Source organism: Euprymna scolopes, chromosome 40 (genome assembly GCF_053919585.1).
Source record: "Euprymna scolopes isolate OS-2025 chromosome 40, ASM5391958v1, whole genome shotgun sequence".
In the NCBI taxonomy this organism is placed as follows: Eukaryota; Metazoa; Mollusca; class Cephalopoda; order Sepiida; family Sepiolidae; genus Euprymna; species Euprymna scolopes.
The window spans coordinates 14,708,186-14,733,266 of NC_136521.1; the positions used below are offsets into that span (position 1 = coordinate 14,708,186).

Genomic DNA, 25,081 nt, shown 5'->3' on the forward strand with positions numbered 1-25,081 from the left:
AACCTATACAAGAAATTTCGATGAATTGCTCTCACCACTTAAGACTGCTGACGTAGAATCGATTAATCGCAAATGCAAAATGTAAGAGTTTTATCTTAATAGCTCACGAGAAACACCACAGTGTTATTAATAAAATCGTACGGTATAACTGGACGTATACTATACAATTAGATCCTTCTTAGACAATAGGACCATTCAGGTTGTCATTGATAGACGTACACCCAAGTAGCATAACATTAATGCGGGAGTGTCTCAGGGGTCGATCGTTGGACCATTATTATTCCTGATATTCATAAACGTCCTCTCTGATAATATTGTGTCCGAGATGGGTATATTTGCTGATGATACAACACTCTATAATATGCACAATAAAAGAACAGATGTACATAAATCTTAGGAAATGGCAGAATCGTTAGAAAATTACCTCCAGAGTGTAGATGGAATATGGCTGCAAATAGATGGTAATATTTAATATTAGTAAGACTAAGCTGCCTCCCTTTAACAATTACAAGACGCATCTCCAACCGCCTATATCAATGACAAATAGCACCCTACCTGAGAATTCTACATTCAAACTTCTTGACCTAACATTCACGGATAATATGAACTGGAACAATGCAATGAGGACATTGCAAAGGTTGCTGCAAAGATGTTTGGGTTCCCTCTTTCGAGCTGGAAGACTATTCACACCTGAGAGTATCATGTACGTCTACAAGGCCACCATTCGCCTATGCATGGAGTATTGTTGGCACATCTGGGTTGGAGCATCTACCACTAGTAGATAAAGTCCAAAAAAGAGTTGTCAATCTAATCGGTCCCACTTTATCAACTAAGCTCCAGCCCCTGTCCCATCGCCGCAATGTTGTATCACTGTACCTGTTTTACGAATATTTTAATGGAATGTGTTCTGATGAACTCGTTTCACTTGTACCCCCCCTCGCAGTGCATATCTCCGACAAACCCGCTTAGCAATAAGATCTCACCCCTTCACTGTTGATGTCCCTAAATGCCAGAAAGATTTCTATTCTAATAGTTTCTTCCTTGAACAGCTAGGCGTTGGAATTCCCTTCCTGTTGTCTGCTTTCCTGGCTGTACTGATATGAAGAAGTTTAAATGTAACATAAACAAATATCTTGTTAATATTTCCTAGACATGGCCCCAAATAGTAGCCCCTTAGGTCCAAGAGGCTATATGCTTTATAAGATGTGAACATGAGTAAAAAAATGTCTAATCTCACGTGGAGGGACGATACTTATTATTTTCTGATATGCAAAACAAAAGCATACTTTACTAGCAGGATCTGTGTGCCGGCGTTTCCCAGTGAAAGTATGACATAAAACCAGAACAGTTTCGACAGAGGACCTGAAAAACATTAAACTACGGTTGTTAATTGTCGGCCTGGAAGAATATCGGGCACTGACAGCCTTGACCAAACTGAATTTATCTAGCTCCCACTGTCGGACGTTGTTTGGCAGTAGCAAGTAGCAGAAGCCACTGGCTGTGATTGTTAGCACTAGTCGTTACTGATTAGTATTGGTTTGGGGCGATTACTTGCGGGTATCGGCGTTTACTAGTATATAGATACTGGCTGCCTTTATACTTTTTAGTCACTGGAGGTCATCTCCGAACTGAAATGATCTGGTTTCAATTGTCGGGGATTATTAGGCACTGGCATCCACTGGCTGTCATTGGGAGCGTATGGCCAGCACTGATGGTCACTGGCGGTTAATACTGTTTTGAAGTGGATACTTGCTTTTACTGGTAGACACTGGCTACCTTTACAACTGCTATCGTCGGTTTCTGGCGTTCACTATCGATTTCCGACGTTCAATGTAAGAAACTAGCGGCCATGACCAGTATCTACCCTCATTAGACTGCTCCGAAATAAAATTGCATGTTCTCAATGGCGAGCATTGGTGGTCATTTGCGTCTTTTGGAGGCGATTACTTGCGTTTACTAGCGGGCACTGGCTTTCTCTGCAGCTATCAATCATTACCGATCAGTATCGATTATACCGAATGTCGGTTCCCATTGGACTGCTCTGAAATGAAATAGTTTATCTTCAATTTCTGTGCACTGTCAGCCAGTGGCGGGTATTGATATCCGCTGGCGGGCAATTTTTGCCACTGATAGTAATGACTGTTATTGGCAGTAACTAGTGATAAACGCTTTTTTCATATGGTTACTGTCACTTCTTGGTAGGGGCAGGTACTGGTGGGCAAATCGCCTGTCTTCAATTGTCGAGCACTGTTATGTAGTGCCAGGCACCATCATCTATGATTGGTGATTGGTTGGCACTTCTTGCTTCAACAACTGTCAATCACTGTAAGTCAAACGCAGCCACGACCAATGTCGTATTTTGTTCTAAGCCTGAAGATAGCAAGGAGTGCCCTATTCTTCGTTCGGCGCAATCTTGATTTGCTGCGTGGGTGTATACTTTTGCAGAGTACGGGCTGTGCTATTTTTTAGCTATGGTGTTATAAGTAAAATCTAGGTGTATGTAGTATCTTTTGTTTATTAAATTGTTTGGTGAAGGTACATAATGAGTTTCTAAATAATAATGACATTATTTTAGTATGAGCCGTATTCTGCATAAGTACCCATTTGTTGACTTATAAGCGCATTAAAAATCACCCGTATCAAGAATGTGAAAAAATTTATGTGACCGAAATTGAATGTTTATTTTTTGTAATATTTGAAACTTGGAAATGTTGTGAGAATGAAAAATGAAAGTTCACGACTACCACCTCTTCCATAACGTCAGAACGTTATTTGTTGTCGCATTTATTTATTTATATTTCAATATGTTTGCGTAAAATTCCGGACCGACGACGACGATGACGACGACGACGACGACGATGACGACGACTTCAATGACAGAAAAAGTATTCGATTCCTTTATCGAGGCAGAAGTAAGTGTACATAGGTAGATATTGTTTGACGTTCGTAGAGTCGGAATTATTGTTTTTGTTTGTGCTATGTTGTTTAGTTCTCGATAAGATTTTTTTAGCCGTTCGAAATTCTCTTAATTTGATATTCCCTTAATCCGATAAGCGTATGTATGTGAATAGCTAATCAAATTGACAAAAATTAAAAAATGGTTTCTGAACCGAGGATTTCATATTTATTTAGCGTGGTCGAAAGAACGACAAATGTATAAAACTTATATAAATCCCGTTGAGGAGAGTGAGAGGTGAAAATAACGAGTAGGTAAATATGACTTGTTTTAGAGAGTGTCTCCTCGGAAAATGATAGAAATTTATGATAATGATTAAATTGGACTCATAATATTTGGAAAACATGCAGCAGATATTGGCAGGTAGCGTAACCACATTGGATTTATATATGGCGTCTGTGTTTTTATTGCTATAAAGCTGTTTTTGTTTCTAAACGGGAAGAAACTTCCATATTTTATTAATAATGAAGACAGCCATATTGTAATATAAATAAGGAATGAAAGAAAGCGGAACAAAAAATAAAAATAAAAATGAGACCTACAAAATCATAAAGAACGAGAAATATGTATATATACACCCATTAGTCAAGAAGCGAATGAAGACTGACAAACTCCCATCCCAGTTAAAGTAGCACTTATTTTTTTTTATTGCATTTCAATCATGTTTTCATTTGCTTTGTTTTTCTTTTTCGTTTTGCTTTCTCCCCGTCCTTTCTCATTTTAACGTCTCTGTCGCAGAAGTGTTTACTTTTTGTTGGGGTCGCTTATTGCGTTCTTGCTATTCTTATTCAGGTCGATTCTGTTTTCTTTCTACTGTTCCGATTTGTCTTTGTATCGCCCCAATCGTCATTCTTTTTGCTGCTATCTTTTGTTTTAGTTCTTAATGTTTCTTATTCAGTCTTTCCTTGAGAATTAGATTTCCCTGCTGCCATATTTTTCCTTCTCTTTTATTCTATTTATGGTTTCAGCTCCGTTTCTAAGTATTGTGATCTGGACTTCCCGCTTAATTTCCCACCATATCGAATCATTGTTTTATTTGTTTTTAGTAATTTTAAAGTAAACAAACTTATTTGACCCCCCAAGATAATAGTACTCTTTGCACTCATCCAGTGGAAGTCTAGATAGTTCTTGCTTTCTATCCTCCTTGACCATTCATGACTATTTGCGATGATGCTAGTTGATGCTGACACTACCATTTTTGGGGAAGGGGAGGTGGATGTAAAATACAATTATATAGTTTCAGTTACCTTGATTCAATGTGATGCTTCTGTATCTTTTTTCTTTTCCTGCTGTTGCAGTTTCCATATGTCCAGTTAGCGTTTGTAGTTCATGTGTATTAGTCTAGGATTTTCCCTAATATTTCAGTCGATTTCATTATTGTTATCTCTAGCACCTTCTCAATCATCCCCCTGATTCCAGTCTCTCTTATTCCTTTTTCAAATTTTTCGATATTTTTTCTAGTGCTCCTACTATTATTGGTGTTATCTTGCCTTTCTTTATCTTTCATATCCCTTCTGGTTCTCTGGCCAGTTCCTTGCATTTGATTCGTTTCTCCGTCTTCTTGATATTCACCCTGTGATCTGCTGGAATAGTGAAATCTTTGATCTGGCAGGATCTTTTCTTTTTGTTAATTATTATTTTTTTGTTCTCCTACTATTGTTGGCGTTAGCTTGACTTTCTTCATCATCTTTTTTCAGCTCTTTGGACAGTTCTGTTCATTTGCTTCGTTTCTCCGACTTTTTTTGTTTTTCTTCCTTTTCTTACTACTACTAATACTACTACAACTACTACTACTGCTGTTGCTGCTGCCACTACTACTACTACTACTACTACTACTACTACTACTACTACTACTACTACTGCTGCTGCTGCTGCTGCTAATACTACAATTAAGATTATTATCATTTCATATTTAGAATCGATTCTTAATGTTTTTTCTCTGAAATGTATTTTTAACTGCTCATGAATTTACTGATTAGACACATTTTCTAAACTGCAGGGATTTTAAACCTATCATATTTTGTTTTAAATGTTCTTTATTTGTGTTTGTTAGGAATACTTTTTGAATGAATTCAATTATTTACACGAAAGTGCATTTTTTCTAACTGCGAGTTGGGAATAATTTTCCCTTAGACTAATTTGGGAGCGGCACATGTATTGTTTATTTATTTATTTTTTTAATTATATTCAAAAAACAATTCATATATTTTTAGGCATTTTTATTCGCAAGAGAAGCAAAAACGGTAATTTCTTCTCTCACTCTCAACAAAATTTTCCATTCTTTTTCACTATTAATCTTAATTTATAACTAGGGTTATGACAACAGCATATTCTTTTCATTGTTTTTACTCTTGAGCATAGATCTGACACAGTTTGACACAGTTAATCAACCGAGAACCACATCATTCTATATAAAAGCATATAAGATATACACATTTGAGAGTCAAAACAATGAAAAGAATAAGCTGTTGTCCTAGCCTATACTACACATAATTCATCTATAATCTATTTTTGTACACCATTATTTCAACAAGTGCGCCATACAACGGACAGATGATACCTTTCACATTCCAGATTCACTTTAGAAAAACAACATTCTTCCTCTTAAATCTACACTGAGCAAGTATCCTATATTTCTGTAAAAATGTGTACAATTGTTAAACAGGGCCCATAAAATAACCTCTAGCCTAATAAGTCTCTCACTGTCTTTCAAGCTCCACTATCTGTCCCATCACCCTAATACTGTTTTTTACAAGTATTTAAATTGCATGCAACCCAATGAACTTACCGCATTTGTGATCTCTCACTGTAAATAATTTCCAGCAGTCTGACAATCAGCAAAGTCTCACCCCTCCACTGTAAAATTCGTAATTTTTGGAAAGCTTTTTACTTGACAATGTTTCTTTTGCAATTCCCCTCCCGCTCCCTGCTTTTCCGACTGCCTCAACCGAAATTTAAACATAGTGTAAAATTACATTCATTCCCAAAAGCCCTCTAAAGAAACTCCTACGAATGTGGCCTTTAATTTATACTAGCCCCTTACATCTCAGTGCAATCTTCTTTGTTTGTGACGAAATGAAGTAAAGACGAAAACGTGTTTTTATTTGGGATATTTATAAGATAAAACATCACTTATATCATAACTCTATAAATGTAAATGTTGATATCCTAAATTTTCAAGAATAAAATCTCTTCGTCAGAGGAGAAAGAAATGTGTGCAAACCTCGCCCGAGCAGTTGCACACATTCCTTTTTCTCTCCTTTATAATTGTAATATTTTCTTGTGATTTGTAAAGATATTTTTACTCTTTCATAATTATGTTTAGTATGGAAAATAAATCCAATAGTAATTTAATTTAATAAATAATTAAATATTTTGTTAAAACTATCTTTTCTTTGTCATTCTGCAGGGACATTGGCGGGAATGTGACAATTGGAGAGGTGAAAGAAAAACAGGAAGCGAAGCAGATATTCGACGATGCGGTGAGACGAGGCGAAAGTGCCGGTCACATCTCTATTAGGTAAGCAAGCCTTTTGAATGTAATACTATATGGACAAGGTAACGATAATGGTTAGAAACGCCGACGAAGTCATTTCCACTCGAGATCAATTTCGAAAAAAAAAAAAAAAAAAAAATTGGGGAGCCTACAGAACGTTCATTTTTTTCGTCAATACACAATAAATCGAGAAGAAATACGGATTTCTACGGATACAAAAGCTTATAAAACAGAAACATCATTAAGTTACCTCCCCTTACGTGTTAAATGCGTCTGTTTTTGAAATAATGAGATTTGTACTTATACAATTGATTAGGTGTAGCTATTTCTTCAATAGAACATAAATATTGTATGCTAAATAAACGAGATAACAATTCGGTTATCTCCCCTTACGTATTGAATGCAACACAGGAAAATTGAAATATAACGCGATTTGAAATTCTAACAGCAGCTTAATGACAATGAGACAAAAATATATGAAATAGAAATACGAATGGCACTGTTTCAACTCGCAGTCGCTTATGGCAATAATAAAAAAATAGAAAGAAATATTTTTAGGGAGCGATGGGAAACAAAAACTTTCGTAATTATTAGGTAAGCAAAGATTTGCTTACCTAATAATTACGAAATGATCTAAATAAGAGGTGACAATAGATAGTAACACGGACGAAGTCGTTTCTACTCTAAGCTACAGTTGAAAAATAATTATAAATACAATTTTGAAACAAATTTTAGAGGAGAGCGGTTGAAAATCAGAACGTTCATATTTTCGTTAATGGCGCGACACAATAAACAAAGAAGAAAACCGAGTTCATCAAACTAGTTTTAAAATAATGTAATTGGAAATAAACGAAAGATTTGAATTAGATTTTTATCCAACTTATTACATTTTATTCATTTTATTTATAGCAGACCATTATTTTCATCTTTTAGTTGTTGTTTCACGACGTTTCGGCCAACTATTCCTCTGGCCTTCGTCAGGTGGTTACCGCGCTTCGGGGCCCATGGTGCAGTGGATAGAGACGTTGAATCTCTACCGTTCCAGGTGAGCATTGTCTAAAGATAGCGGTTTCAATCCTATCCAAAAAACCGTCCAGAGGATTAGTTGGCAAAAAAACAAACAAACAAACAAACAAACAAAAAAACAAACGTGGTAAGACGACAACAACTATGGAAGGCAGTAATTGCTGAGGATGCATGCAGCTAGGAGATTCGGAGTTCCTATTCCATAGCGGTAACAACCTGATTAATTTAATTGTATTTTTTAATTCTCAGCAATTACTGCTTTCAAACGTGGCGAGACAAAAAACAACTATGGAAAGGCAGTAATTGCTGAAAATGCAGTTAGGAGATTCGGAGTTCCTAGCCCGTCGCAGTAACCACCTGACGAAGGCCAGAGGAATAGTTGGCCGAAACGTCATGAAACAACTAAAAAATGAGGATAATAGTCCGAAAATAAATAATATCAATAAATAATACTCATCTCAATAAGCATTCCAATTAATTAAATAATTTACTACATTTTGTTTTTTTCTTACAATCCCTCAACTGAAAGATTTCTTTTGAGAGAATTCTTGAGAAAAAAGCCTTGCAAAAAAAAAAAAAAAATAAATAAATAAAAAAAAAAAAAAATAAATAAATAAGCGTAAGCGAACATCGAGTTTTATCATACATGTTAAAATGGACACAAAAATCAAGAAAATTAAATGTTATTCGCTATGGTTAAAACGAATGTGGTTTAAAATTCTGCCGATAAATTGAAAACAATGTGTCAGTTTGAAATATCAAGTGGAAATGCAAACCCATCTATAAAAGTAATAAAAAAAGAAATCAAAAATAATTATTTTGAGAGAAATATTTGAAATCATAATGTTCCTTTCTCTTTCTCTGTTTCATCAAACTATGTTTGAAATAATACGATTTGCATTTATACAGCTTATTAGGTGTAGTAAATTCTTTCAATAGAACATAACCTTGTAAACTAATAATGCAACATATAACACAGGAAAATTGAAATATAACGCGATTTGAAATTCTGACGACAGCTGAATGACAATTACACAATTAAAAATATATGAAATAGAAATACAGATGAAGCTGTTTCAACTCGAAGCCACTTATGACAATGATAAAAAAGAAGCCACTTATGACAATGATAAAAAAGATGAAAAATCTGAAAATAAATACTTTTGGAGAGGGATAGGAAATAAGAACTTTCCTTTTTTCTGTTAATTTGACGCGATAACAGACAAAGAAGAACAACGGATTCATCAAACTGTTTTATTTTTTAAATAATGTGAAACGAAAGATTAGAGCGCGATTTTTATACAACTTATTAAATTTTGTTCTTTCGGTATTGGTTTTATTTGAACTGCAAGTCAATATTCGCCGGCAAATTAAGATGTAATTCTTTAATGTTTTTACCGGCGACCATGTTTTTTTTCTTACTGAACAAATGCTAATGTGTCTTGCCCTGTAGTATCTTTCCGGCAGATACTGCAATAAAAGACCATATGTGAGGGCAACCTCACATATAAGTTATTGGTCAGAAACCCTTCATACCAATTGTCACTATGCAGCTTCCCTACTCCCCGGGGAGCTGGTCCCCATTTCCCCTTTACTCTCCACATAAAAAAACGGCCTTGTACCTAATTTGCTCAGTGGGGAAGCAAATAAATACCCTGAACAAGTGCTAATGCACGTGTGTTACAACCTCCTTCAAATCTTAAGAATATATATATACATTTATCTTACAAGAAAAAGGTCTTAATACCATAAAAACTACTTCTCTGCCCCAAATCTGAAAGCGATATTCGTTTTCAGCACACAGGAAAACCTATACAAGTCGTTAATTTAAAAGTGAGTGTTCGGTTGTAGTTAAATTATATATAAAAAAATAGCGTTATTTAACATGTTTTATTATCGCACACGGCGACATGATCGGTATATAAAATCTTAGGTTCTTTGATATGACAGGGGCGCATTCAAAATGAATGCATTTTTAAAGCACAATTGAAGTATGATACTTGACTTTTGCATTTTAAAATTAAATTCAAGCAATTATATATATGAAATATTATTTTATAAAATTAACAGTAGGTTCTCTATAGTGCAATGTAGACTACAATATACAGTGACCTAAGTCACTTCAGGAAGGCTATTAAGCTTTCTCTTGGCGCACCCTGATGGGTTCCCGACTGGAGCAGGCAATCAATCGATTTGATTGAAAAATAGGCGATTTAACCGATTTTGATGACAATAAAAATATGGGAGTGTGAAACATTTGTCGATTATCATTCAATCCCGAGCAACATCGGGTCACCCTGCTAGTATATATATATATATATATATATATATATATATATATATATATATGATTACTTAATTTAATCACATAAATTAATATAGGAAAGTATAAATTTATGCGTAAACTGTAAGTATTTACTTCAAGAGTGCTCAATACGTAGGCAGAGCTAGGTAGTAAGTTATAAAATATATATGGTATGGTATCTCGTATATATATATATATATATATATATATATATATATATATATATAATTCCGGTTATATATATATATATATATATATATATATATATATATATATAATATATAATCTTTCAAAATTGTGAAGGTATTGGACTGTCAGTGAGAAACACTATCTAAAGGTTCATGTGACTCCCGTTATTTTTGTTTTTATCCATATTATGCGCTAACGAGTGCCCTACGAGTATCAAATTAAAAGTGTCGGAAACAATTGTATGTTAATGAAGCTGAAACCTTTATTTAAATAAGCATAAAATGTGTGTCTAGTCCTAGTGAAGCGGTATATTATTATTTTTATCTTCTCTTCTATCTTTTCTTCTTCTATTCTTCTATCTTCTTCTATCTATCTTCTTCTTCTATCTATTCTATCTTCTTCTTCTATTCTTCTTCTATCTATCTTTTTCTTTCTTTCTTCTATCTTCTATCTATCTATCTATCTATCTATCTATTCTTTCTATTCTATCTTCTATCTATCTTCATCTTCTTCTTCTATTCTTTCTTTCTTCTATCTATTCTTCTTCTATCTATATAAATAAAATGAACTCATTTTTTCCCGTCTGATTTTGACATTAATAGGATTAAAAATCAAGATATTTCATGCAAATATAATATGCACAAACGGCAGAACAATATCTGAGGTGTGTTATAGGCTTATTATTTCTCAAATTCCTCGATAATCTTAGATTTCTATACTTTTTCTGCTGAGAAGTCACGGCCAAAATCGGTTAAGATCAATGGAAGTGGTAAAATATTTTCTCTCTAATAAATTCCTCCTCCCCCTGCCACCACTTAACAACGTTTGGGGATCGTTCACAAGGAACAGTTGAGAAGAGAACACCGGTTTGGCTTCGTAGTTGTTTCATGTGAAGTTATTTAAAATCACTAAACTAAGCTGCAGTGCTCTGTGGCGTAGTGGTTAGCGTGCTGGACAATTCACATTATATTTTCACGTTCGCGCCGACCTACCGTAGTCGTTTTTTTTTTCCTAAACAACTGGAATGGACTTTTCTTGGTGGCCGAACTGTTAACGTTGCAGATGTTTTTTTTTTAACACTTTATTTTCCTACTTTTACTCATGACTCCGGGTTTGATCCTTCCTACTTACCTACCATAACATTTTTTAAAACTTCCCCCCGTCCCGGAAACAAACACTCGGGCAATGCCAGGTACCCCCGCTAGTATAATATATATACAAGTTAGAAAAGCATTTCATCCAAGGCATGAAAATTGTTAAACAGAATGTTTTTACTATAGGCTTTAAAAATAAAGGTACAAGATTCAATTTGAAATTAATTTATCTTCAAAGTGCACCTTTATAAATTTTACAAAGTAAAGTATAAAAATTTAATTTAAATTGAATCAAAAAATTACCTTGGATTTATTTTATGTAATGTGCATTCTATTGCACTTTAAAAAAAATCATTGAAAATTTTATATCTATATCATTAATTGCTAGATGAAAGGTAATGTTTTTAAATTTGCAACAAAATGTACATTGCATAAAATAAACACAAGGTACTTTTTTATTCAATTTAAATTGAATCTTTTACCTTTATTTTTAAAGCCTATAGTAAAAACATTTTGTTTAACAATTTTCATGCCTTGGATGAAATGCGTTTCTAACTTGTATCTTATCTTTTAAAGATTATATTTTAAAACTCCCCTTCTCTCTATTTCAGTTTGTATTTCTCCTCACACCACAACTAATTTTTGCTACCCCTCTTTGTATTGTTACAGGTTTGAATATTCTCTCTGTTTCAGTTTTTATTTCTCCTCACACTACAACTCATTTTTGCAACCCCCTCTTTGTATTATTACAGGTCTGAATATTCTCTCTGATTCAGTTTGTATAACCCCTCACACCACAACTCATTTTGTAATATAGATCTGAATAATGAGAAAATCGGAATGTTTTAACAAAAACTTAAAAACAACTTTTTTAGATTAAATTTTTTTAAACTTCTTCAGAATAGAAAATCTTTAAAGTTTCATTTACAAATATTCAGTACATAACGAGAAAAATAGACATAAAAATTTCAAAAGGACTGTATAACTGGTTACGGTCAATCGTAGTCCTCGCCAGCGAAAGCTTTTGTTATTGTTATCCTATTATTATTATTATTATTATTATTAATATTATTATTAATATTATTATTATTATTATTATTATTATTATTATTTAAAACTTTCTGTGTCCCGCTCTTTCGCGCGAGGACTAATTTAAAGATATACATAAATATTAAGGTATATATATATATATATATATATATATATATATATATATATATATATATAAATATATACATTAAAGTATATATATTAAAGTATATACATATTAAAGTATATATATTAAAGACTATATATATATTAAAGTATATATATATATTAAAGTATATATATATTAAACTATATATATATTAAAAGATATATATATATTAAAAGAGATATATATATATTAAAGTATATATATATTAAAGTATATATATTAAAGTATATATATATATTACAGTATATAACTATTAAAGTATATATATATTAAAATATGTATATATATATTAAAGTATATATATATATTCAAGGATATATGTATATTAAAGTATACATATATATTAAAGTATATGTATATAGTATATATATTAAATATATATATATATGAAAGTATATATATATATATTAAAGTATTTATGAAAGCATATATCTATTAAAGTATATATATATTAAAGTATATATATATATATTAAAGTATATACATATATATATACACGTTTAAAATATTAAAGTATATAATATTTAAGTATGTATATATTAACATATATATATATATATATATATATATATATATTAAAGTATATATATTAAAGTATATATATATTAAAATATATATATTAATATATATATATATATATATATATATATATATATATATATATATATATATATATATATATATATATATTAAAGTACAAGCTGTACCCTGCCACGCGTTGTTCTGGCTCAAATTGGCGCCATGGAAAAAGTTCCAAAATGAGAAAATGTTTCTTATAGGTTTAATTTCCCATTTCGTATGGGTACACAGATTTTTTTGTTCCATTTTCTTAGCTGATATAGAGATTTTCTGGTTTGGTTACTCTTGAAAACATAACATAAATTGTCCATGTGAAAAAAGTCTGTGTATGACTGTAAGCCACATAATTGTAAAGATTGTTCCCTGATCTTTGTTGATGTTATTGTAAACAACAATAAAATTGGAAAGTACTATTTCCTAAAGTGTAATGGTGTATCCGATGGAAGCATAGGAATGCATGGAATGAAGATATATTACCTTTTGAAAGGTCCTGTTAAGATTGTTGTTTCTATGATATTGTTAGTTATTTTTTTTTTACTGCAGGCTATGTGCCATTGCAAAGCTTGGATTGGTTTATATTTCACAACATGATAATTAGTACGTCAATTTTCAGTTGCACTACATACGGTGGCATCCCTTACAAATATAGCTGTTGGATAATTAACCATTTTATCTGCTTCCAAACAGTGTCGATGGCTCTTTATTTGACTACCTCACTTGAAATTTTATGTTGAATAATAATGTTAAGTTCATGGGAATCTTTGTATTGAGCTAAAAAAATAGCTCGTTTACTCGGTCAAATGGAATTTGTATAATTATTTTAATATCTGCAAAAACCCTTTAAACCAACTCTTCTTTTGCTGTAATAAAATTACAGAAGTTAAGAGTAAAAGAATTCCGCCCTTAACTCGGATCGGCTGACACTTTTCCGTACCCAATTTCCTACAAATGATGCAAAAATTTCTCGAACAGTCTGCAACTGGAATGCATATTTTGAGTTAAGTTTAATGTCTTCACATGACACCAAAAGTAGAGCATTTGAGGCACTTATTTCATCTGCTGGTGTTCATTGAAGAATAACAGGTAACATTTGTCTGAAATCTCCTGCAAACAATATTACTGCATTCCCAAATGGTCTGACATTGCCACGCAAATCTTGCAAGGATCGACCAAGAGTCTCAAGTGATTTTTTGCGTACCATTAATCTTTCAAAGTAGAATAAATAGTTCTTCTACTTGGCAACAAGGTCACAGATATTTCTCATGCATCAAGCGCTAAGGCCATGTCATTTTGTCACCGAATGGCTGACAAAATTAATTTATTTAGAAAGGCTTTTCCAGTTACTCCTGATGCGTTTCAAGATAAAAGTAATTTCCGAATAACTTCTATTCTCACAGTAAGTAAATTAGGTGACTAAAATAGGATTTATACATGTTTAGAAAATTCCTTAGGAGACTAAAATAGGATGAGGGATTGACGATGGACAGATAGAGAGGAATATATATAGATAGAGCAGAGAGAGATAGAGGGAAATAGAGAATGAGAAGAAGATAGAGAGAGATAGAGGGATTGAGAGAGAGATAGAGAGAGAGGGAGCGAGACAGAGGAAAGGAGAGAAGAGCAGAGAGAGATAGAAGGAGTTAGAGAGAGAAAAGGGCCCAAAGAGAGAGTGAGAGGGTGATATAGAGAGAAAGATAGATTGAGAAAGAGAGGAAGAGGGAGAAATGGACGGAGAGAGATATTGAGAGAGTAAGAGAGAGAGAGAGAGAGAGAGAGAGAGAGAGAGAGAGAGAGAGGGGGGGGGGGCGAAACAGAAAGTGAACTACACTTCACCGTTTTTCTTACTCGATCAGTAGAGGAGAAACCCTTCGAGACTGAGGTAATTTTTTATTTTTGTTACTATCAAGAGTACTCTTTTTTTCAGGAGCTAGATTTTCCACACATTAGAGACCGACCGGGTTATCTGTACTTTCACCTAACAATTTAATAAACAAAAAGCTATTGTAAAATTTGAATTTAACGTAAAAATACTATTGTAAAAAATAGAACGATAACATAAGTGCATGAGGGCCACTTTATTTTAAATATCTATTTTACAAATGACTGTTTGAATAAATCCACAATGAATTATTTTCTCAGCGTTCGGCTCGGCTTAACACGAGGAAAAGTAAAGTAAAAATTTAAATGTAGAAACATCAACAGAAAAAACCCCAGAAAAAAACGTACCGTTCATTTGTATTTCTTATTAAATGTTTGTAGAAAATGTCATTCTTTTTGTCAAATAAATAAATTTTAAGCAATTTTTGCAATAAATAATAGCAACTTCGTTAAGATGATTTCGAGATTGGGGGTGTTTAATCCGAAAGCCGTTTTTAACAGGGAGGGGTTAGGGTGTTTATAATACGCTGCGGCAAGTCGTAAAAATTAAACAGTAACTTTCTTATTTTTTTTATAGTTTCGAAAAGGTGAAACAAACTTTTTTGTGATTTTTTTTTCAAGTATTTATAATGCCGTGAAAGAACCTAAACAATTAAAACGTAATGTTTGATGAGTGGAAAGCCTTAAGATAAGCACATGAATTTATGAATAAAACATTTGAAAGATAAACAAGCGAATTTATATTTTAAAAATAGGGGATGTTTTTTTTACTTATCGATTTAAATCTTGTAATTTGAGAGTCGTTGAAACGGAAGTTACCGGAAGTAATACCGAGAAGCGTCTCACAGAATAGACTTACGAAAAATATTTTTATTTTAATTAAGTTTATAATTTGCAATTTTAATTCATTTTAAGAGCACAAAAACATTCCTAGGCTCTAAGGATAGACTGTCTGAAAATTTGAATTAAATTGGTAATGTAGAAATATCGTTTTATGAATAACTAACGAACCAAGAATTAGATTTATATATTTATATATATATATATATATTAAAGTGTATATATATATATATATATATATATATATATATGTGTGTGTGTGTGTGTGTGTGTGTGTGTGTTTGGATTCTTAATCCGGCAGGAGGATGTGATGTTAAATATAAGTTAGTGTGTTAGATATAAGATAGTGTTAACTTTACGCTTGTATACCTACTCGCTTCCAGCTAACACCGCTGGCTAACCTCAAGGTGAAAAGGGAGCGGCTGCCAGTACATAGCCTCTCCAACATCAAGACTCCTAAAGTGCCTCCACATTGACCACACACGGTAACTGGGTGCCTTGCGACCCCAGGATAAACCTGTAGGAGACCTCTGAGTAGTAGGGGACCTCAGAGGTAGTGCGCTATGGCCCACCGCTGTGTGGACACGCCCTGGCACACTACCAACCCCTACTCCACTGTCTTGTGGGTGCCCTTGGTTGGGCGAAGTCTAGGGGAACCAATCCCAAAACCAAACACCACTGCCTTGTGGACCTAATGGAGGAAAAATGTCTAAGAGAAGGGAACTCTGACTTTAAATCCTACTGCTGCCTTGGTTCAGTGGGAGTTTATCTGATGCGCAACAGATACTACACCTAAACTGCGCAAACAAGTTAGGAGCCAAGGTGGAAAGTCCTGCACCGAAGGATAAGGCACTGAGGCTCTGACTGGTCATCGTCAAGGCTGGCGGACTGCATGATGATGATGATGATGATGATGATGATGATGATGATGATGATGATACCGGTTGTATTGATTGTTTTCCTAGATGCAAATCCATTGAAATTCGCGTGATTATTAAAGAGTGCTCAATGCAGTAGAGAACTAGTATATAGTCCGTTTATTATACAAACATTAATGGTTACATATATGCATACATGTTTCAGCGGAGTCTCAATTCAGGGACAACACTTCATAAGACAAAAGACGAATTGATATTGAGAATACCAATTTTGCTTTTGGTTTGATGAACTGTTGTCCCTGAATTAGGACTCCACCGAAACATGTATGCACATATGTAACCAATAATGTTTGCATAATAAACCGACTATATACTAGCTCTCTACTACATTGAGCACTCTTTAATGAACGATTTACGAGCACGGATCCATGGTCCTAGGAAAAGGTGCTAGTCTATCCGCACTGATGAGTTGTGTTACAACGAAACAGTACTGAGTGTTCATAACTATATATATGACAATTGAAAAAGATCACAGGTTATATTGACCAAACGTTGGGAGAAAGAACACTATAGTCAATATAATCCAAATAGTACTAATTATCAATCCTCATCACAAAAAATCAGAATCACTTATTCTAAATGTTTTATAAGGATGACATTTTAAAAACCCTAAACCTAAATATAACCTTAACCCTTAACTCTTTCAGTCATTTATAAATGCCCCCCCCCCCCAAAAAAAAAAACAGGTTAATGTTCAGGATACGAACTCAATCTGCAGTCTTAAAACTTGCACCGCATTACCTCTGGCGATTAGACAAGAATTGACAGAACTATCCGGCTAATTCATCGAAATGGAAAAAGGGAGACAATCACTTGTTTACTGTTTAAACGTTCAGAAAGTTTATATTCCTTATTTTTTTTTGTTTTATCAGACATTCGTTATTTTATATTTTTCTATCAGACACAGGTTTACACAAAAGTTTGATATGGCTGTAAACGTGCAACCGAATACAAAGGTCGTTTTCAACTTGACTTACGAAGAATTACTGAAGCGGACACAAGGGAACTACACTCATAAGATATTTCTGTTCAATGGTGAAATAATTGATGATGTTTTGGTTGAGGTGTTCATCTCGGAACCGCAGGAAATCAATGTTTTGGAGGAAAACATTGACCAGGGTAAGAATTCGACTTTTAAAAAATTGAAAAAAAAAAAGCAGACATATTTTTAGAATATTGTTTCTGTATGATTTTTTTTTCTTTTTAGAAATAACAGTGTATTTTATTTTATTTATCTAAAAAGTAAGCTTTCGGTCTTTGTTAAAAGGAAATCGTGTGACATAACCGTCCCAGGGAGCATTTAACTCTCCACTCAGGGGAGGCTGGGACTCTCGAAGTATTGGAGAAAGCCGAGCAGATAGTATTTTTGTTATTTTTTAATTATCATCGGTGTGCCCGGGCGACGGCGAAAACCCCTGCTGAGAGAAAAGATTAGGTTTGTGGTTTTCATTTTTTATGAAAATCGACAACAATGTCATTTTTGAAATTTGTACTCCAAAACCGGTAATTACGGGAGTGACTTCATGGGGCCATGACAGCGTTTGCAGATCCACAGGTGCACTCACGGAGAGACTTCCACTGGGTTGACGTTGTTGGGTACGATTGGCCCAAGAAACAACCCCGGTTTCACCCCTTCCCTGAGTATATCAACGGAGTGCACAGTAGAAAACGATAGTTTAGTTTAAGTCAGTCAGTTGGCGAGAATTTGAGACAGAGCAACTTGTAGAGAATCGCCATAGCCCCTTTCTTTCCAACGCCAACCTCCTCGCTATATCGAAGAGGGAAGTGAAATCTACTTATAGACGCTGTGGACTCGAGACAATACATGAAACCACTTGATGTAAGGAGCTAACAAGAAAGAAAGATGATTGTCGCGAAGACAGAATATGTTTATGAACCTTAATCTTGAAAAGAAAATGAAGGCTGTATGTAGGAAGAAAACAGTGTACAAAAAAGGAGTTCCACACACTAGCAGTCTTTAAAATAGCGAATTGATGGAGACCACTAGACTAATGACTCAAACGAGCTGGAACAAACGAAGCAGAGAATAGATCAGAGAATTCTGAAGAACAAATGTCATAATAGTATTTATAAAAAAGACTGAGACTAGCAACATCACGTCTGTAAGAGAGAGAGTTTGCAGTAAAGAAGAAAACAAAGCCAATCAAATTACAGATACTTTCGTTATTTTGCAATTTATCAAGAACTTTCAAATGGGATGGAGACTCACCAGACAAAATATGACAACGGAACTCAATATACCGTCTGATAGTAGATTTGTAGAGATAGAGAATAGCCTCAAATGCGATCAAATGTTTAGAGCGATAGAGAGAACCGATTTTACGAGATGCAGAAGGTCTATGCTGCTCTTTTCAAAGCAAGATTGTTAAAAATCGTTTTTTGAAATTTATATTTTAAAGGATGACAAAAGCAAAAATAAAAAGAAGAATTTTAATGGCATTTTTTTTACCATAATCTATAATATAAATCCGACTTGTCTGTTTAAATGTATGTATGTATATATGTATGTATGTATGTATGTATGTATGCATGTATGTATGTATGTATGTATGTATGTAAGTCTGCTTAAAACTTCCAAGGACGACAGATTTTCACAAGATCGGTATCGTTTTGTAGTCCGTATTTCGGACGACAAATATCGAAAAATTAGCCCAAAGCATTAATTCTTTTACCCTCAACTGGACACATTTCTACAGGAAGGGGTTGCGTTTTACGCTAGTATTTCCGAAAGTTATCCCCTCTTTTCGATTTACTAGCCTAAATGTAAACCTTAGCCACCTTTTCTACTCTTCTGATCAGAAGCATTAAGCTTCGAAATGCCCTGGCATAAAGAGTCTCTTCTATCCCCCAAATTTTGCCTGTATTCCATTATTAAATAAATTATCCATTCTATATCTACCAATATATAGTTTTGTGTCTTAATTTCATACTCTTGTTGTCCTATTGTATAAGCTCCAATAATTATTGTTGAGCTTGGCATTATCCGGATAAGTCTCCTTTGAGGAATTGAACTTTCTTTTTTCCTTTTAAATAAAGCTATATATATATATATATATATATATATATATATATATATATATATATATATATATGTGTGTGTGTGTGTGTGTGTGTGTGTGTAGAATATATACATATATGTATATATCTTTAGTATATATATATATATATATATATTTATATATATGTGTGTGTGTATGTGTGTTTTAAAGCTAAAAGATATTAGGTAAATATAAACGTAAACCTATGTTGTATTTCAGATCTCAGCGTTAGATCTGTTGATTATATAGACAACAATCATGTCTACATCAGATTTAATCCGTCACCAGAGGAACAAAAAGAACTGTTAAATCGAGGCTATAATGGAATATTCACTGTTGAATACGATGTAGAACGCAAGGAGTCAAATGCTGTTTACGTAAGTAATTTGCTGTTCTATTACTTTATATATATATTTGTTAAAACCTATTCTCAGTCATTGAATATTCCTATTTAAATAGGCTGTCTTACAAAATTAGTGAGAGAAAAACTGCTGAGAAAAATTAAATGCGAAAGTTTAGATGCGGCTAAGGAGATCAAATCTTAAAAGCATACGAGACAGAATTGCAATAGATTACTGGTGTGTTTAACGTCTGTCTTTCCATCTCTACTCTACTTTCACTTTAACTTTCGCTTTCACTTTCACTTTCATCTCTTCTATTACTTGTTTCTATTAAAACCTATGATTGCATACAAGAGGAAAAGGTATATATATATATATATATATATATATATAATCATTGTTTACTACTACGTCCGAAAATAACGTTACAATTAAAATGTAATCTAGTTTATTTTACTGATATTCATAACTGTTATGCTTAGTATATTCCAACTAACACACACACATACCCCCACGTATATATATATATATATATATATATATATTTGTTTATTAATTATATAGAAGTTCAGAAAAACATTGGTACCGTTAATGGTAACACGTAAATAATGTTCAACTCTCGTCAGCTATCTTGTTTTCTGCCCCGGGGCAAATTTTTCCAGGTCCGCATTTGTTTGTTTATATAATGATGTATGTATTTATTTAACTATAGCTTATTCCTATCTCTAAATATTATATTTTAATCCAGTATGAAGGTTTCCAAGACGTGTATACGCAATGTAATGTGAACATACCTGCTTGCTCTGGCCAGCGGATGATATCTTCTGGTCGCTGGGTTGCTATCTCGTTGGGGAGTGGTCACTGAAGACAGATTCATTAATGAACAATAAGATAGGCTGAAGCTTCAATCTTTTATTCAAGGCAAGCCTATCATCTCGGGCCCTTATTGTCGTGAGGGACCCAATTTCCCGTTCGCTTGATCTGCTGCCTAGACTAACTCTGCCCCATGTGGTTGGCAACCTGAAGCCTACGACCACAATCCCGTGTCACCCTTAATTTCCAGTGCATTCTATCTAGGTCGTTAAAGGTGACTTGGTCTGATGCCTGTCAAACCTAACCTTTTCTGACCCTGCTAAATCGCTGATGGGAAACAAAATATGCTTATATAACTTTCTATTTCTAAAACTGCCTATATAGCATTTAAGCTGGGATTCCCAATACTACACAACTACTATCAACAGATTCCCCCCACTCTGTATCTGTGCCTAAATCTAAACGCAGATTCCACGAACATAACTTATTTCCCAGAACTACTCGCCTATAGAACACAATTCCATTGGCTTGCTTCCCGGCCGACTACAATATCAAGTCTAATATAAACAAGTTATTGTTATACCGACCCCTTAAATAATCAAATTGTACCCAACTTACACCATTAATGATTACTACACTACCATATTATATTCAGTAACCCTTATCCTCGAGTGGCCTTTGGACATTGATAATTGGTGACTTCCTTGAAAAAAAGCACGGACAAACAGACAGACACACACACAGATACACAAACACAGAAAACACACATACACACATAGACATATATATATATTCTAGATTAAAATGCATAGAATCCTTTATTGGTCCCCCGACAAAAGGAGGGTGGACCTGTAAATTCACCCTTGTCCATCCATTCGCCAGTCTGTCTGCACTTTTATCAATAACCATGCCTTGGATTTTTTTAAAAAATTTGCGCAAATACTAAACATGATATAGGTAAAAAGTAACAGAACGGATTTTCTGGGAAAATTCCGGTTGCCCTCCTAAGGGTGCCTTTCGGGTTAAAATGGCTAAAATTGACACTTTTGTGCTTAAAAATAATGATGTTTTGGATTTTTATAAAACTTTCTAAAAAGTTGTAACTAATTGATTTCTATATAATTTTATTTGTCTATACTTCGCGATAACTCTTGGGTGTGCCCAGGGGTTATTTTAGGGCTAATAAAAACACTCCATTTTTTGGAATATTTTAGCATATTTGTCCAAAATTTTCTGCGTAGGTCTATTTGGCAGTTTTTTCATGGTACTGAACTCAAATTTATATATTTAAGGCCTTGGAGACTTTTAGGGCCAAATGGTGGGGGGCAATTTCTCTTTTTGCATAGTGCAGAACTCAAATTTACATATATTAAGGCCTAAAACTGCACCGATTGTTCATTTTCATCATGAGGACTTTTGGGGCTAAATGGCGGGTGGGGCAGATGCTGAACTTAGTCATTTCTTCATGCCTCGTTCACTGTGCACTGACGGGGGACTTTGCAGGCTTCACTTTTAAAAAAAAATATTTTTATATCATGGAAAATAATATGAAACTTTGATATGAAAAAAATATCTTTTTTCGGATTAGGAGCTTGTATTGTTTTTATTTCTTTTCTTTATCTGTAGATACGTAAATTCCTCCATAGTCAACAAAAGCAGGTTTTCAGTTTATTGAGTTTAAGAAGTATTATCTCTTATAGAGTATATGAGGTTACACATTTTTATGATTAATCATTCATACTTAGTGCTAAAGAGAAGGGGTTGTTTTACTATACACATAGTTTCGAAAAAGTTGTAAAAAACAAATATTTAACAAATAAATGTTATCTAAGGCAAGATGAGTTACTCTTCTGCCTAACTGGATAGGTTTTTAGTGTTTTTATTTAATGTAAACTGTTTATTCGCTTCAAAAAACGAGTAATGTTGAAGACTGCCGGCGAACAAGAGAAGGTGATCGCGATGTCTTTGAAGACTCAATATTCACTTCAAAATAAAAAATAAAACAAAATGTTGTTAGAAACCCGCCCAATAAATGTCACTGTCACATTTCTTGGGTGATTACATCGATCGAAACGTTGTGAAAATGACACCCAAGATGAGAACAATAGTCCGATGATTTCAAATAATACAAATAGTGGTGACCTACATGTAACAAAAAAAAAACAAATAAAAAAAAAACACATAATTAAAAAAATCATAAACGTAATATTTTAGGTGAATTAAAAAACAAATAAACTTTCATGATCTTTCTGACTGCAAAATGCAATTGCGAATCACTTGGTACCTTTATCCGGTCATGTCTGACCAAATGAGAGCATCCTACTCCTGTGAAGAAAAGAAAAGCTTCCGTTAGAAATTCGATCCAAATTCCTGAATTCATCAGAAAGATTCCCGAGTTCAACAAGATACACCTAAAAAAAGCTGGAGGTTACCTTGACCGAAAAGTTGTAAAAATGACATTCAAAATAAGAACAGTAGTCCGAAAGTTCCAAATAATAAAAACAACCAATGCTCATCTAAAATAAAATTCAGAAACGTAATATTTTAGATGAATTAAAAAAAAAACAAAACTTTCAATATCTTTCTGACTGTTGCTGCTTGTTTGCTGACATTTTAAATGTTTTAAGTGACAATAGAGCTTGCAGTTGAGTTAAGAAGCTAGAAAGAGATAACGATAAAGAAACACTAGTAACGTCTCTGTAATAAAAGGGGATGTAGGAAAGATAAGAGATTGTTCCCACTAGATTGTGTAGTCGATTTAGTTCTCTGACAAAGCAAGAAATATTTCTATTAACAGATACTCCCCAGTTGTAGCAGCACACCTAGCTGGACGTATCTGTCTCTTATAAATGCAGGGGATTGTATCAAATGCCAGGTGCTTTCTGTTGCAGTGGAATGGTCCAATCAGGTTACCATTGTTTTTATGTTTCGTGTCGTTTTATACACTTGAAGTGATGTTTGAAATTTTTTATCTTTCTGACCATTTCAGCAGATTCGTATTCCGTTATTCCTCCGAGTTACAAGGTGCCTTCAATAAGTTTCCAGACTTTTTTTTCGTATGGACACTTTTATTGATAGTGCACACATGAAACTCTAGTCCTCTTCGAAGTAATCGCAATGCACTTGTACCGTTCCAACAACTCTGGAAGAACACATAGAAGTCCTCTTGTGTGACCGTGTCAATGACTCTCGTGGCAGCCTCTTTCATCATCTCAATTGTCTCACAACGACAGCTTCTTAGGTTTTCCTTGAGCTTAGGGAATAACCCCCCCCCAAAAAAAAATCACAAAAAACATCGTCTGGATTATAGGAAGGATGTTTGTCCATCTTGGTCAAATAGTCTCTGATATTCTCTGAGCACTCTTGGGACAAACTTCACGCAAATCTTCAGCATTTTCAGTTCCTCACGAATGTTTGTATGCTAGAAAGAGATAACGATAAAGAAATACTGGCAACAGCTCTTTGTAATAAAAAGTCATGTAGGAAACATGCGAGATCATTCCCACTAGATTGCGTAGTCGATCTTTGTTCTTTGAAAAAGCAAGAAATATTTCTATTAACGGCAACTCCTCAGGTGTAGCGGAAGCAGGATTTCTTTTCTAGATGAAGAAGCCTCTGTCCAATCTCGAAAGACAATGGATACCTCCTGTAAATGTAGCTGTGCGTGAAATTATGAGGTAAAGGTTGCGCAATCTCCAACCTCGTCTCTCCTGAATCGGCACTGCTTGAGTTCAGTGGCGAGGAGAAGTTCAGGGCGACTGGAAATAATGTCGAAAATGAGATAAACGGAGAGCACATACAGCACCTGGTATTCCCAAATGGTCACCCATTTTAGCACTAACTAGGCTCAACGTTGCTTAACTTCGGTGATCTCAGGGGAACCGGTGTGTGAAAGTGATTATGCCGTGTATGTTTCTTATATATGCAGAGGATTATATCAAGTGCCAGGTGCTTTCTATTCAGTTGAATGACTAATAATTTTACTAGAAAACAGATCAATAGATTTTTTGATGTTTCATGGCGTTGTATATATGTTGTGCGATGTGTTGGATATACAAATGTGGCGACGCATACTTGAAAGCAGAGGTGTGCATACACTCATATTCAAGATGGATTTGATCTACATTTTTGTGTCCCAAAAAATGACCGGAATTGTAATTAAAATGAAAGCAAAGAACTGTTTACATTTAAAAGAAATTGTAATTAAAACGAAATTATAATTGAAACGAAAACAAAGAACTGTTTACATTCGAAATGTAAAATAGAAAAAAATTAATTTATTAAAATAAAAATCAAAGAACTGTTTACATTCGCAATCCAAAATAGAAAAAAAAAAGAACATAATGTCTTGATGTTTACAATTCCAGGA

At 33.8% G+C, this 25,081-nt stretch overlaps 1 protein-coding gene and 1 pseudogene across 10 annotated transcripts in view; one reads left to right on the forward strand and one right to left on the reverse strand.

Moving 5' to 3' along the window:
• LOC145265386 (inter-alpha-trypsin inhibitor heavy chain H3-like) overlaps nucleotides 1-25,081 on the forward strand; it is a 102,694-nt gene that overhangs the window by 5,731 nt on the left and 71,882 nt on the right. For all 10 annotated transcript variants that reach the window (XM_080121188.1, XM_080121189.1, XM_080121190.1 and 7 more), the window contains exons 3-5: nucleotides 6,366-6,476; nucleotides 17,401-17,618; nucleotides 19,778-19,935. In XM_080121188.1, the coding sequence (XP_079977314.1) occupies nucleotides 6,366-6,476; nucleotides 17,401-17,618; nucleotides 19,778-19,935 (487 nt within the window). The remainder of the gene's footprint in view (nucleotides 1-6,365; nucleotides 6,477-17,400; nucleotides 17,619-19,777; nucleotides 19,936-25,081) is intronic.
• On the reverse strand, nucleotides 24,506-24,623 carry LOC145265936 (5S ribosomal RNA; annotated as a pseudogene).